A 14,490-nucleotide genomic window follows, 5' to 3' on the forward strand; every position below is an offset into this window, starting at 1 on the left:
TTTTACTGGGCACACTTTGACAATTGTAAAAAGTCTCCCCCCAAAAGATGGCGCCCTGCTGAGGATAACAAGTACAAGAAATGGGAGGAGCGTCTCGCTGCAGCCCACAAGATCCGGGGGGCGTGGTTGGATCCAGATCCAACTCCTCCCACCTTACATATACCTAAACCTACCCATCTCCACCCCTTGATCCCTAAACCTACCCATCTCCACCCCTAAACCTACCAATCTCCACCTTGTGGGCTGCAGCGAGCCCTACTTGGGGTGGTGATGGCGCAGTGGATAAGACACATGCCTTTGGTGTGAGAGACCCGGGTTCGAATCCACTGTGAGACACCAATGTGTCCCTGAGCAAGACACTTAACCCCTAGTTGCTCCAGCGGCGTGTGACCTCTGACATATATAGCAATTGTAAGTCGCTTTGGATAAAAGCGTCAGCTAAATGAATAAATGTACTTGGGAAATGGTGCACAAGTTCTCAAAAGTTGATATTTGTGCTGTAGCAGAAAAAGACACGTGCTGTATAATTACATGTAGAGCAACATTTGGCAAATCTACAAATGTATGGGGACCGTTAAAGCACATAAGGTAAATGTTTAAGCAAAATGTTGGTCATAAATCCATAAGACCATTTTTGGTAAATGCTTCACAGTATTATAAATTAATATTGTCATGATAGATGTTTTTCATCTTGAGACAGTGGTGGACTCACACAGTCTGACTCAATTAAATGGAGCTTTGCCAATAGGATGCCTTGTCCTGGGGCAAGATCATAACATGAGTCCAATTAATAGTCTCCACAGGAGGCCACAATGCAAACATTCCACAAGTGTCTAGAGGCAGGGCATTGTGTCTACTGTGAACCCAAATCATACTGCAATGTTTTCATTGCGGTCTTAGCTCAAGTGGTTAAAGTATTCCGAGGCAGGCAGGGAGAGCGAGACGGATGGAAATGCTAAAGTCATCCTAAACTCTCAGCAGACCACTTGCATGGCTACTTGCATGAGTGCAAGTGTTCAGGTCAGTACACAAAAGTGCTAGTTTCATGCTCCACAAACAGAACATTAACTTTCAGTTCATGAGAGGGAAGTTTTTTGCAAATTTGCACACTGACAGATCCGAGTATGTTGGAAACAGACCCGTATAAGTACTCTGAATACTTTTGTTTCTCTTTAGACTGGTGACAGAAATTTTCCAGTGACTTATGTTTGTATCACAGTACAATTCATATTGCTTACAGGAGAAGAGAGCAGCTGAGATTTCCATTGTTTATGAGCAGCACTGGTGTGTATATCAGAGGCTGAAGGTGGTCTGATTCCTTAAGGAGCGAAGAGGTGTGTGTATATATGTGTGTGTGTCAGAGCTTGTGATTAAAATATTCTCTGAGAGGAAAGACCACCAGGATGCTGTGCATGTGTTTTTGAGTGAATATATGCTTGTATGAGTGTATGAAAGAAAAATGGAGGAAAACCCCCAACAGCTTAATTTTAAGCTACTTAATAGATTCGTTATTTATCTGTATTCTGATGAAGATTGAATTAGGTCAGACAATGCATAGACACCTGCATGTGATTATACATTTGTGTATTTTCTGTACACAAGACTTTCTGTTGTTTTTCATACAAATAATATGGCTGTCAGTGACTATGTCAAACTGTTGATCTTGACTTGCTTATCTTATCTGTAACATTGGCTGCTGTGCTTTGCCAAACCCAACATTGATTAATATGGATTATTTTCTTCATAAAATATAGTCATTTGCGGTAAACTGTTACCAAAGTATGCTCCTCTGCAAAAACCACAATGTACAGAGCATTTTAAATTTGAAGTAAACACATAAAGATGTAGAGATAATTCTTGACAAACAGAGGCTGTGATATGTTTAGCACTGCTGTTTGAACATGTTACAACAACACTGGCATGTTTATAATATTTATGAGTTGTAATGCTCAGAAAGTAGCATTTATGTAAGGACAAACCCAAACTGATATCATGTGTTCTTTTGACTGGATGATAAGTGTATCTAATAATGATCTCCTGTTAGGCCTATTGTTTGTTTTGAGCACCAAGCAACCATGATGCTGCAGGCACTGAAAAACCATGACCATAGGAAAGCATTAGCAGGTTCCTGCAGCGTTTAGTTTGACTGTTTCTAATGTTTGGAGGAGAAAAAACACAATATACGGTAAATTTATTCCTCAAATAATATTAATTTGTTATTGATGTTTCTAACCAGGCCAAAGGTACACCATAACAACTTATTTCAAAAAGCTCTAGCATTTATATATTGTTAAGGTTAATGTCTCTAATGTTAATGTATATATATTATTATATTTATCTATATAAATTATTAGAGATGCATGATATTATATTAGCTAATATTTTTTATTTACATATTTTTATATTGAAGTGACCTGTCATATAATCCTCACTTAAAGTAAATTTTTAAAAACACTAAAATTATAGGCTATTACAAATTTTAAAAAGGAATATCTATTCTGTAGTGTATATACATTATATACATGTTGCTATGTATAAATTCACTTTTAGCATTTAAATGATTGGCAAATAATATAAATTTTACAAAAAAAAAAAACGTTTTTAAATAGAGATATGTGGGGGTAAAAAACAACATATCATGTCCATGAATTTAGAATATGTTCCCTTGATTTATTAATTCATCCTCTCATTTTAGATAAAATTGCACCAAGAAAAAAAATAATTGTTGCAAATGTTCACTGGCTAAAACCAGCACTTGCGCAAAGTTCGTTCTCAGTGTAATAAAGATAGCATGTCTTCCATAAGGCCTTAAAACTTGACAAGCTGATTTTAAAAACCATGTACTACCATGGGCAACCATGACAGGGCAATCACACAACATTACAACCCATGGTAGAAAAGTGCAACCTCCCTGCACATAAATCTAGCGTGATGTTTGTAACCTCAGCCTGAACCGTACTCTGGGAGGAAAAGAAGTTCCTGATGGATTACTGAGCAATGACCTTTAGTGATGAATATGTCTGAAGACATCTGTGGGACTCCAGAGTCATAAGAAATGGCATTACAAGCAGAAACCAGACACTAATGAGTGCATTATTGCAAAATACCAGCATATAGATATTGTCATTAACCGAGCTCAGCTGAGAGTGAAGTGATGAGTGTTGTGTGGGAATTTTTAGGCATGTACTGCAAATGAGCATCTGTTTCTTGGAGAGTTTATTTAAAGAGTGTTTTTCGTATTGATTAGCGACAGCTTGCATTCTTGATCATTTATAATAGTAACAAATAGGGTTCATAAAACACTGTGCTATGTGAATGCTGAGCATGCGTTTTCTCTAAGTGAGATTTATGCAGTTGTGAGTTTGTCGCTTGGCTAATAAGGTCACATCTGGTTACAATTAAAAACAGCTTTATTAATGGATGCAGTAAAATTTTACAGTGACACGACACTTTCTTGCATATTTCCTTTCATCCCTGTCAATAGCAGACACATATAGGCAACATATTTGTAGGTGCTGAAAGAAACGACATCTGATGAAAGACGTATAAATTCTGTGGTAACACTTTACTTGAAGCATTATGCATTTCATGCATAATAAAGGTATTCATACTTTACATTACAGTGCATTATATTTTTTCAAAAATAATTGTAACCAAAGTTAAAATGCATTATAATAGTTGCAGATTCCTTGTTGCATCTACAGTTGTTTGTTTGTCATTTGTTTTAACGTGTTGTGTAAAAATAAATAGTAGATAAGTATTATGTATTATAACTATGGTTATGAATATTCATGTGTTAAAATGCTTTTATAAAGCAAGTGTTTAAAGATTATTTGTTTTAAATTTTCATTTTTGGATTTCAGTTGTATGTGGAAATATATTTATCTAGGTCAAGACTAAATGAAAGAGTGACATGATAAGTTAGCAGCTAGACATTGTCTGTTACTGCCCAGCTGTCTGTTATTAACCTGAGACTCTGTTTACAGCTAGAATCATCCTATGTCAAAATAATGTCATGTTTTGCAAGCACAGTCTTGCTTTTTCTACACATGGTTATGCTTAAAGCAGAGAATAGATTAGTTGGGCTAAAGGTAGTACAGATAACAGAGAAACCAGTCAGGTTCTGATAATCATACACATACAGAACCCTATTATACTAGGCTATCCTGTAATAACCCTACACAATAATTTGCCATGTGTAATTCCATGAATAACCAAATATTAAATGTCTAATTGCTATTTAACAGAATTTATTCAGCTCAATGCATAATGTGACTTCATAGTGACCGTAAAAGCAAAGTTCTCACAAAATTTCCTAACCCAAAGCTATTTAGATGATTCATAGTCCTCTCATGGGAGTTGCGACAATGGTATTTTTTTATAGATGATTGTGGATTGCGGAGCTCTTAACTGATTATGTGTCTATCCATTGCAATTGCATGACTTTACTGAGTTTTTTTTTCTGAAAGACAGTTTGAGCAAAACATTAATTTCAAAACACATATGATAATATAATATGTACAGTGTTTTGTCATTGTTTTAAGACTAAAGAATAAAAGGGGGTCTATAGGGACATTTTTAGATGTTTTTGTAAGAAGTCTCTTATGCCTGCATTTATTTAATCAAAAATACAGTAAAATAATTATGTTGTAAAATATTTCAATTTAATATCACTTTTAGCTAACTTTATTTGAATAGGTATTAAACTGTATTTCATTTATTTGGGGTGAAAGCTGAATTTACTCTAGTCCGTAATATTTATGTGGAAACATTATAATATATATATATATATATATATATATATATTTTAGGATTTGATGAATAGAAACTTCAAAAGTACAGCATTTATTTTAAATAGAAATCTTCTGTAACATTACGAATGTCTGTCACTTTTGATCAATAATGGATCACCGCTGAATAATGTGATTTTATTTTTATTTTTTTTACAGAAACTTACTAAACCCAGACTCCTGAAAGATGTATCTGCATCCCCTTTTCTGTCTATTACCACATAATCATTATCCTCCCCTAAATTTTCTTAGCAACAGGTAAAACACATTTAATGGAAGACTCTTAGGTAGAGAATGTGACTGTTCTTGTAATCTAAAACAGAAACTTTATTGCTTGAGGGCTCGACATATGCAATTTCTTTAGCATGTGCCTGTGGGAAAGAAAAAGGGAAAGAAAGAAAGCAAGTGAGATTCAATTATGTGGGCCTGAAGTGATAGCTGATATCATCTAATCAAAGCGGTAAAATAAGAAGGGCAGGGCTCAGCTCCACAGCTGCCCAGAACGAAAACTTTGCATTTCTCAGAGGGGAAGAGAACGAGAAATTGCTCTTACAGCTCGCAGATGGGACTTAAGGGAAAACATTCTGGCGGAGAAAAAAGGGGGCTAGGAGTTTTAACAGTCTCCCCACATCTGTTTATTTAGAGAAGAAACCATTGTGTCATTCGGTTATTCTAAGCATTGCGGTGGCCAGCGTTCAGGCCCACAGTGATCACTTCAACAAAGTGGCCCCATCACACTGCAGGGGCCATGGCCATAATGTACCAAAAGGGGGAATAATGCCAAAGATTTCTCATTACCTGCACACTTCGCTCTTTACATCTCGATAACCAGACAAGTCAGGCCAGGCTTTTTGCAACAACTGGGGGCAGAAGGCAAAAGAATAGGGTGATTTTTGACACTTACCCTTTACCGTCACATGGTTACTAAAGGTTCAGCGAGCTTGTGTTTTACAAGCTATGCCTCTTTACCAAATACCAATATAGGGCAGGCAAGGTGTTGCAAACATATTCCCACCATAGCCACAGCTTGACAGGTGTGGTTCTATTTTATTTGGCTGTGAATATTTTATACTCTCTAAACTAATATGCTTTTGAAGAATTCATGTAATGAATGCAGCTTGCCAAAAACATCAACAAATTGGTGAATGAACTATTATGAAAGAATAGCGGAGCAGTGCATAATTGCATGTGGGTGTGGGAAACAACATGCGCCAATAATTTAGTGCAAGTTTTAAGGAATTACTCATCTGAATTATTTATACACCTGACCTCGTATCCAAAGTTTTAATCGAAATGAAAAAAAGTCTGCGTTTGCGTGACTTTAACATTGCGCTTTGATTTCTAAATATCATTAATGCCCGTAAAGAATGTTTGTGGTTGCCACTATTTTTTACTCTCAGGCTTTGTTGTGTCTCATGCAGTAAAATTCTTCCATGCTGCACTCCATGTTTGTTGGATTAAGGTTATGTCTGTGAGGGGTTATGTCTTTATTGGCCGGCCCCATATGCACACATGGCATTCTTCCCCTCTTTGCAACGATATGACGGGCCCTTAGGCCTGTATAAATAGTTACTTATAGTATGGAAAGGCAAGGGGGCCATGTGTTGGAACAGCTGGTCTCTCTGTGTGTGTGTGTGTGTGTGCGCGCTGATCAAGGGAGTTGACTTGGCCATGGGTTCAAACAGGACTTGGCAAGATACACTATCTGTCCTCCTATCTGGTGTCAGTCAGAAGATGGGATGGCAGCTGATGGCAATGCTGGAATGGAATGAGAGTGAATGAGGTTTTTAGTCAACATCCTCCCTGACTGTGATATTGAAGGCTGGATTCCAGAGGACACTACACACAGATAGAGATTATCCTCCCTGAAAACCTCAGTGCCTTGGTGTTGGTTTCTGGCTTTGTATTATTCATGAAAAAGAATGATGAAGCACAATTATGTCCAGGTTAAAAAGATGTTTTTTTTCTTTCTTTTTCTTTTTTTACTTTAAACCAGTACTGGTTATGTTTTGTTGCATTTTAAAAATTTCTTTCTCAGTCGACTCCAGCAGCAGCTAATTTCTAAACAGTTCTTGACAACAGTATAGGGCAGCTGTCTATATCTCTATCATGGTGCTAACAACAGTTGTTGGTGTGTTTAGAGCCCCAATAAAAAAAAAGAGCAGCTGTGCTGTCACAACTTCCTGTTATTATAATTTCGATCATAATTTGGAATCCTATGAGAACCAGCTAAGAATCAATTAGGATCCAAATGTATAAACTGAAATTTCATAATTTTTTTTTATTTTTTTTAGATATTTTAGTCTGTTTTAATTGTTTTGGGAATTTGCTTATCCAGTAGGATCTTAACAGGTTTTCAGAGGATTCATATTTGATCCATATAGAATGGTCCAAAATATGTCAGAAATCATTAGGAATACTTTAGTGTTTATTTACAGTTTTTGAATGGCACTAAAATTGTGCAGCATGCTTGGCAAAGAATCGCAAAATAATTCTAGCTATTTGACCTGGTCCTGCTGGAACCCCAATGTTTCCTAAAATCTATTAAACAGAAAAAAAGATTAATGAATTAAAATGTACAACAATTTATTTATTTTTCAAAATATGTTGCTATGTTGTACTATTGATAGCTATGTTGTTTGATTTGTTCATGTTCATGTTCTGGCTGTATGAGTTCCATGTTTTGCTATGTGAATATTGTTCCTCCACTACTGCCATGAAACAATGAAAAAGGGGAAAAGTGATGTGAGTTTATTCTAATTCAGCACGGGCAAGTTTTTGTTTTGGGTCATCCATCAGGGTCAGGAATTTGGCAACAGCACCCCATGGATTATTTTAAGGAATCTGTTTCTCATTAAGGCCTCCAAAAGTGTAAGAAAGGTATACTTAGATTAGAGCAAAAAATAAAGGCCAAGGGCACATTATTTTAGACATATAAAGTGTATTGTTGTTGTTGTTGTTTTTTAGACATTTTAATTTGGTACATGTTGCGCTATGAAATTATAATCGTAATCTATGACTTTTACCTTTGTCTTCATGACTGCATGATAACTGGTAACATTTGATCACAGAACAAAATATAAGAAACAAACGTAAACATACCCTAATATTTTAAAATGTGAAATAATTTCCTGTTAATTTCAATTAACCTTTTAACCAATAATACAAATAAGTTCTTACAGGAATATACACATCTATAAATGGATTCTGCATGCTTTACTTTTGCTGCATCAACACACATTAGCACTCACCCAACACTTTAAAAATTCCCAAAGCCCTGCTCAAAATACTATCTTATTGTTTATTATTCTATTTAGGCATGATATCACAAACAAGTCAAGCTAATAATGTTTACCAATTGAACATTTTCTTATAATGAGCAGGGAAGGATGTCATCTGTGCTTTGACTTCACTGTGTTTGCTATTAAATGGATTATTGAGGCATATATCACCATTTAAAAGCTGTTTGCTGTTAATTTAAATGAATCCCTATTTAAAGTAAAGGCATGGAGCTCTTTCTTGCGTGGGCATCTGGCTTATTTAAATTTGGCCTGCCAAAGAAAACAGTTGTTTATAAATGTTTTCCTCCCTCTGCTTAGACCTCTTTAAAATCTAAATGAAGCTGTTACTGCAGTGAGTTCAGGTATTAAGAGAAAATTGGAAGAATGGTGTTTGATGCCTAATGGTAAAGCTAGAATAGTTACTTGTTGCTAAGGTGGTTGTTGATCTCACTATTAGATACAGAGTGAAGCAACTATTATCTCTAGATCAAATCATTGTGCTCTCAATACTTTTGACTCATGGGGTATAGAGTTCCCTACATCCATCACCTGGAACTGGTGCAAAAACGTAATTGTCAGATCTGACCATCCGTAACTGACATTGAGTTCATTGTTTAAGGTCAGAAGCTCACTGCACAGTGGCCTAAAGGTACATTCCTAACTCCAGAGTAGTGTTTGAAACACAAACCCTCTTTGTGCTCGGTGGACCACTGATCCTCCGTCCTAAGCATCAGCAAATGCCCCTTTTCATGTTCAAGTGTGAACTTGCATGTTATCATTTTACACATAAGGAGTCCACCTTTTTTAACGGCTCACAAGTACATTTTATATCTGAACCCATTGTCGATGTTGCTGCTAGCCAATGTCTCTTTTTCTATTGTAATTGACGAGACACAGTGCAGTGAGCCAGGAACGATCATTTTCAAACACATTCCTTGCCTGGAGCAAGCTGAAATAACATTAGCCAAAAAGCATTTTCAACTTGCTGTAAGAATTTATTTTATAAGATCTTGTCCAAAAGGACAGAAACTTATAAAATGAAATCTGGCATGGTAACAGCTTTGTATTTTCAGCAAAGGCCAAATGCTAATTATATATCTCTTGAAATAAATCCATTACAGATGCAGGGACATCTGATAAAAGAAATCTGACTTTCCACAACACATTTGTTACATTCCCTCATGAAAACGCATGTAGTTAGATTTAATGAGCATGGATGGAAACTCACACTTGAGTTGCAAAAAGATTGACTTGATCGACTTAATACTCATAAACAACTGACTGTAAATTAGAAGTAACTTTACAGAAGTCTTTAGGCCTACAAGGAAATGGTCTCTTATGTTATGTTATATTACTTTATGCAGTATACATACAGAATATACAGAAACCTAAACACTAGCCTAAAAACACTAGCCTAGTTGAAATTTAGTGCAAAAGTGCAATCCTGTTCAAGTAGATAGTTTCTGGTTGTTTGTTGTTGAACAGAAACGCCTGATTCTTGAGTCTCTTTGATCAAGCAGTCATGTATATTCACAAAATCAACTGTGATGCTGCTCAAGAGAGCATGTAATACATATTACACAAAGTCTGAGAAACCACGTTCTGCTTTGAGGTAATCCAAACCTTTTGGAGAGAAACCATTTCTGACCCATCACGCCCCACCCCCATTCTCCCGCCCCTAACTTGACGTCGAGATTTGCAAAAACAAACGGTCTGACCAATAGGAATCCATAAAACTTCTACAGGAGTAGAATGGATAAAGCAAAACTAGCGGGTCAGAAAGGGGCCAATGTGTGAATTTGAATGCCGTGTTATTGTCTGTTCGCGTCCTTAATGACGGAAGACAAGCGCACGCCCGTGAAAGTATCAGTTCAGTCGGGGAAGCGTGATGTTAGTAGCTCGCGAGCGCATTCGGATGTGAGCGAGAGACGCGAGATGACGAGCTCGTGAGCTCCTCACTTCTGCCCACAAGAAAGACAAGAGGTGGAAGGAGGAATCACCGCACTGTCACACGGACACAAACCGGGAAGATGGAGTGAACAAGCCTTTTGCTTGAAATAGCACTTCTTGTAATTCAGGCTTCTTTTCAAGAACATGGATTACTGGAAAATGACCTTATAGATTCACCGCAATTGTGGAACAAACTTTTTCTTTTGGATGGACCTTGCAAACATGATCTGAGCTGGGGAATTTTTTTCCCTCGCTAGATGCAATGGAAATATGAAATATGCATGCTTAAAACTGACCTGACGCCAGCCAAACGATTACAGACTTCGATATGGCAACTTGTGCAGGTTTGGTTTGTGGCGCGCGCACATTCATTTGGCGTTTTGCTTGTGTGCTTGTGTGTTTTAGTTGTTTTTCCATCGCCTCCTCAAACCACCACGGCCGACGGTTGATCTGCTGGCAAGCGATACTGAACTGCCAGTCGGAGTCAGAGTGTCATTACGCTTATGACCAGTATTTGCACGCCTGTGACTCGATCCTGAGCGGCCAGAGGAAGAAGTGTCCCAGCCACTGCATCTCGTCGCTGGTGCAACTCAACCTGACCAAGAGCGGCCCGGCGCTGGAGGACTGCAGCTGCGCCTCGGACCCCCGCTGCCGGGAGATCAAGCGAGCCATCGAACCGTGCTTGCCCAAAACGAGCAGCATGGGTTGCACCGAAGCCCGGCGCCAGTGCGAGAGGGACATCCAGTGCCGAAGCGCCATGGGCGATTATTTACTCCACTGCGGGAAACTCTTCAGCGGCTCTAGCTGCTCGAACCCGTGCCGCAATGTCATCGCGTACATGCGCAAACTTCCCAAAGCTCAACTCCTGGATACTTGCGTCTGTGATGGCTCAGAGCGGACTATCTGCGAGTTCATCAAAAATAGTATGAAAACGCTTTGCTTTGACTCTCCCCCCGTGGATGAAGAAGGCTCGAGTGGGTTGGACGATGATGAGCCCGATGATGAGGATTACCCAGAACCAGAGCCCACGAGGAACACAGGTTCAGCTTTTGTGGCATGTTCTGTTTTGACTGTGGTGGCATCCATTTTGGCTCTAGTGCCGCTTCCTTGATCACTTTGAAGTCGAGTTAATGATCTGCTCCAACGGCTGTTCGGGAATAGTGCATTTTGTCATTTTTCTCCAGTTTTCCTCTTCCTTTATGGCATGCTGTTTAAACATTTATTCCTTAAAACGATCTAGTTTTTATTTTTATGTGTAGCAAGCAATCCATTAGTGACTATCATTTTCAACTTTTATTAGGTGTTCATAGGTGTTACTATTCTTTTTTAAGTTACTAGTGGCATTCCCAGTAGTAACTGCTATCTATCCCACTTTTTTCCCAGCAAACTTTATTATCTCACTAGATACTGTTGCTTTTACTGATCATATGTAATGACAAGTCAGACTAGCAACTTTTGTAGCTGTAAAATTCAATAAAAAATGAAATGAAATTACAAAACGTAGGCTACTGAAAGGTTACCAGTAGGCTAGTGTGTATATTCAGTTGAAAAACCTGAATAGATTCTAATACGTTTATGAATAGTTTGTGAACCACAGCTCCCCATGAATGTATGAAAATGGCAAAAAAATAGACAATGTCATACATGTAACAACGGATTAGTTACCTGACATGACTTGGGATAGCAACTAGGCTAATAGCAAAATTACAAGTAACTAATGAATAAATAGCCTACTATTCCTGAAGAATTGAGTGAATTGAAGAAAAGGTCATTGTTGGATTACTTGCTAGTATATAAAAAAAGTGCTAGGAACATAAAAATAAAAATAGTTAGCTTTAAGGAATAAGTGTAAACACAGCTGATTTTTCTCCAAAGAGTGCAAGTTAAGCTTTGCGTGACACTGAGGTGCAGTTCTTATCCAGAAATTGTCACATTGTACTTGTGTTTTGTTTCACTATGCAAATTTACAGTTACAGATTCGACCCAGGTGAACAATGCCTTGTCTAATGAAAGTTTTAATTATCAAGCAAAAATTCTGATTCTGAAGTTAAGAGCAGGGATACAAAGTACTTTAGGTCAGTCAACTGCCTTAACCACCAGCTTGCCTATTTCAAGTGCTATTTTGTAAAAGACAAATTTATTTCCTTAAAGATATAGAAAAAGTTTATTTTGCTACCTAGACATTTTAACAGCGAAAGTTTTAATTATAAAATTGTGCACTGCCGATGTAAAACTAGATTTTTTAAATATGTAAAGTATTTTTATAAAGTTGCAAATGACTTTGGATAAGTAACTTTTGTAAAAAGTGTTTGGGATGCTGGAATGAATAAGGAGTAGATCTCTATATACATCTTATGAAAGTCCTAGAGATTCAAGAGAGAGAACTTTATTTTCGTCATAGAATAACCGTCAAAACAAAGGGTGATGATTCCAGCTTTAAAGGGAAGTTAAGTGTTTGTTGTAATTATTTTTCTTTTAAGATATTGTACAGTGTACAGATTTTCAGAGAATCTTTTAATTGTTATCTAAGATGAACTATTTACTGTGTAGAAATGTCTAAATCCACTGTATGACTGCCTCAGTGATGTTCTTTTTATAGAAGGCATAAAAACTAAAGTACAAAGACTCAAACCGAGTATGTGTAATTTTTTTTTTATGTTCATTATATTTCAGTGTCATTGCGAAGTTTCACTGTATTGACCCCATGCATGGATTCCAATGCTGAACTTACTAGCTAGCACAGCAGAGCTTTTCAGGAACAGATTAAGTATCGCACACATAAGGAGCTTGAAGCGCTGACACACGACTTAGCAAACAGAAGTGTTTGCTGAAGGCATAAACTCTGATATTTGGATATCTTTAGAATGTGAACACAAAAGCGCGAGTGGCTTTTCCCTGGGGTGTCCGTGTTGCATCTGGGCCAAGACAGACAGAGGTTTATTTATTTTGCGATCACTGTGTTTGCTTACAGGCCTTTGTCTGCACGCCACTACTGCAAGTATAAAGCAGGACTTTAGTTATTCTAAACTAACAGAGACAGTAGCAGAACAATACAAACTGCAAATTGATTATGTTGTGACAAGTTCTATATTTAAGTGGATTAAACTTTTTAGATACAAATTTGGAAAGCCAGTAGAAATTCCAAAAAGCAAATTCATTTTATTTGCAATCTAACTGGTGATGCTTGCTTTAACCGGCTTAATAAAGAGAGACTAAGAGTGAAAATATGTATCTGGGATAAGCTGTACAGTACATCTATCATACAAGCACCCAAGTTGGTCTTATAAATGGTGAAAGACTTGAAGAGAACTACTCTAATTTTAAGTTAAATATTTCTTCCATTAGAAATTTGCAGACGTTTTAAATTATAATTTGTCTTATAACATATAGTTGTTTCTTTATGGATTGTATAAAGTGTTGTTGCGTGTATTTCCATTTTATACATGAACAAGCTATACATAAACAAATTTGTGCTAAGTAAGAAGTAATGGCTTGCTTGATTGTTGGTAAATGCTTTCCGCGAGGAAAAAAATTACGTTTGCGGGTTTTCATCTGGGGCTTGAGGGTGCATATATGGATATATTGTTGCCTCCATGTCATTTAATCATGTGCGGCTAGGCCTCTCTCTGTCTCTCAGCTCCATGCTGTTAAAACCCACCACTCTTATTCTCCCACTCTTGTCACCAGGGTCTTCAAATGGGGGTGATGGTTGCAAAATGTTTTATTAGAGTGGGGACAAGGGCCCTTCAGCCAGTTGAATGGAGGAGAAGTCGAGTGGCACTTTTGTCATGGTAATGTTAAGCACATAATAGTTCAACAGCACAATGTCCAGGCACTTCATTCCTCTAGAGCTCGCTGACACCTCTTCAGAGCCGAACCACGGGGTAACATGTGGGAAAGATCCTCTGGCCCCCGGTCCACATACTCTATGCAGTCCCCACTGCTGCCTATGTACTTCATCATCTTTGAGGGGTAGTCGAAGACCACATTTTTTTCCCTCTTGCGCTCAGTTTAAGTCCATGCAATAGAGCCCAGCATGTGCCGTATGAAATAATGAGAGAGCACTCAGAATGGCCAATAGGATGGAACAATTGAAATCGAGCATCTAAACTAGTCATGTCATTGTAGCCTCTTCAATAAAAAGATGGATTTTTTTTTTCACTGTAACTCCTGCAGTGACATTGTGGGTGAAAGAGACTACTCAGAATCAGAATCAGAAAGAGCTTTATTGCCAAGTGTGTTTGCACACACAAGGAATTTGTCTTGGTGTTATGAGCTTCCAGTACAGAAAGTACAAACATAGTGCAGGTGGAAGTGTATTTCAAAGTAATGCATTTGCAGTTAATGCCTTTAATTCTCAATGTTTTATCTTAGTGTACACTTTGGAGTTTGATGGTTAGGGTTTAAATGATAAATCTGATTTTATTAAATAAAAAAGAAATTAAGTGTTTCAAAAATGTATTTAAAAT

At 37.4% G+C, this 14,490-nt stretch overlaps 1 protein-coding gene across 1 annotated transcript; it reads left to right on the forward strand.

Annotated features, from left to right (window-relative positions):
- Nucleotides 1-9,820: 9,820 nt before the first annotated feature.
- On the forward strand, nt 9,821-12,649 carry LOC306871748 (growth arrest-specific protein 1-like). The gene has a single exon (XM_079419880.1). It carries the CDS (start codon nt 10,350-10,352, stop codon nt 11,130-11,132), a length of 783 nt encoding a protein of 260 aa, XP_079276006.1. The 5' UTR covers nt 9,821-10,349; the 3' UTR covers nt 11,133-12,649.
- The last annotated feature ends 1,841 nt before the right edge of the window (nt 12,650-14,490 follow it).

Source organism: Barbus barbus (genome assembly GCF_936440315.1).
Source record: "Barbus barbus genome assembly, chromosome: 6".
Lineage (NCBI taxonomy): Eukaryota > Metazoa > Chordata > Actinopteri > Cypriniformes > Cyprinidae > Barbus > Barbus barbus.

Excerpts from the sequence above, each read along its gene's own strand:
- LOC306871748 (XM_079419880.1), top strand. The coding sequence starts at position 10,350 with ATGGCAACTTGTGCAGGTTTGGTTTGTGGCGCGCGCACATTCATTTGG.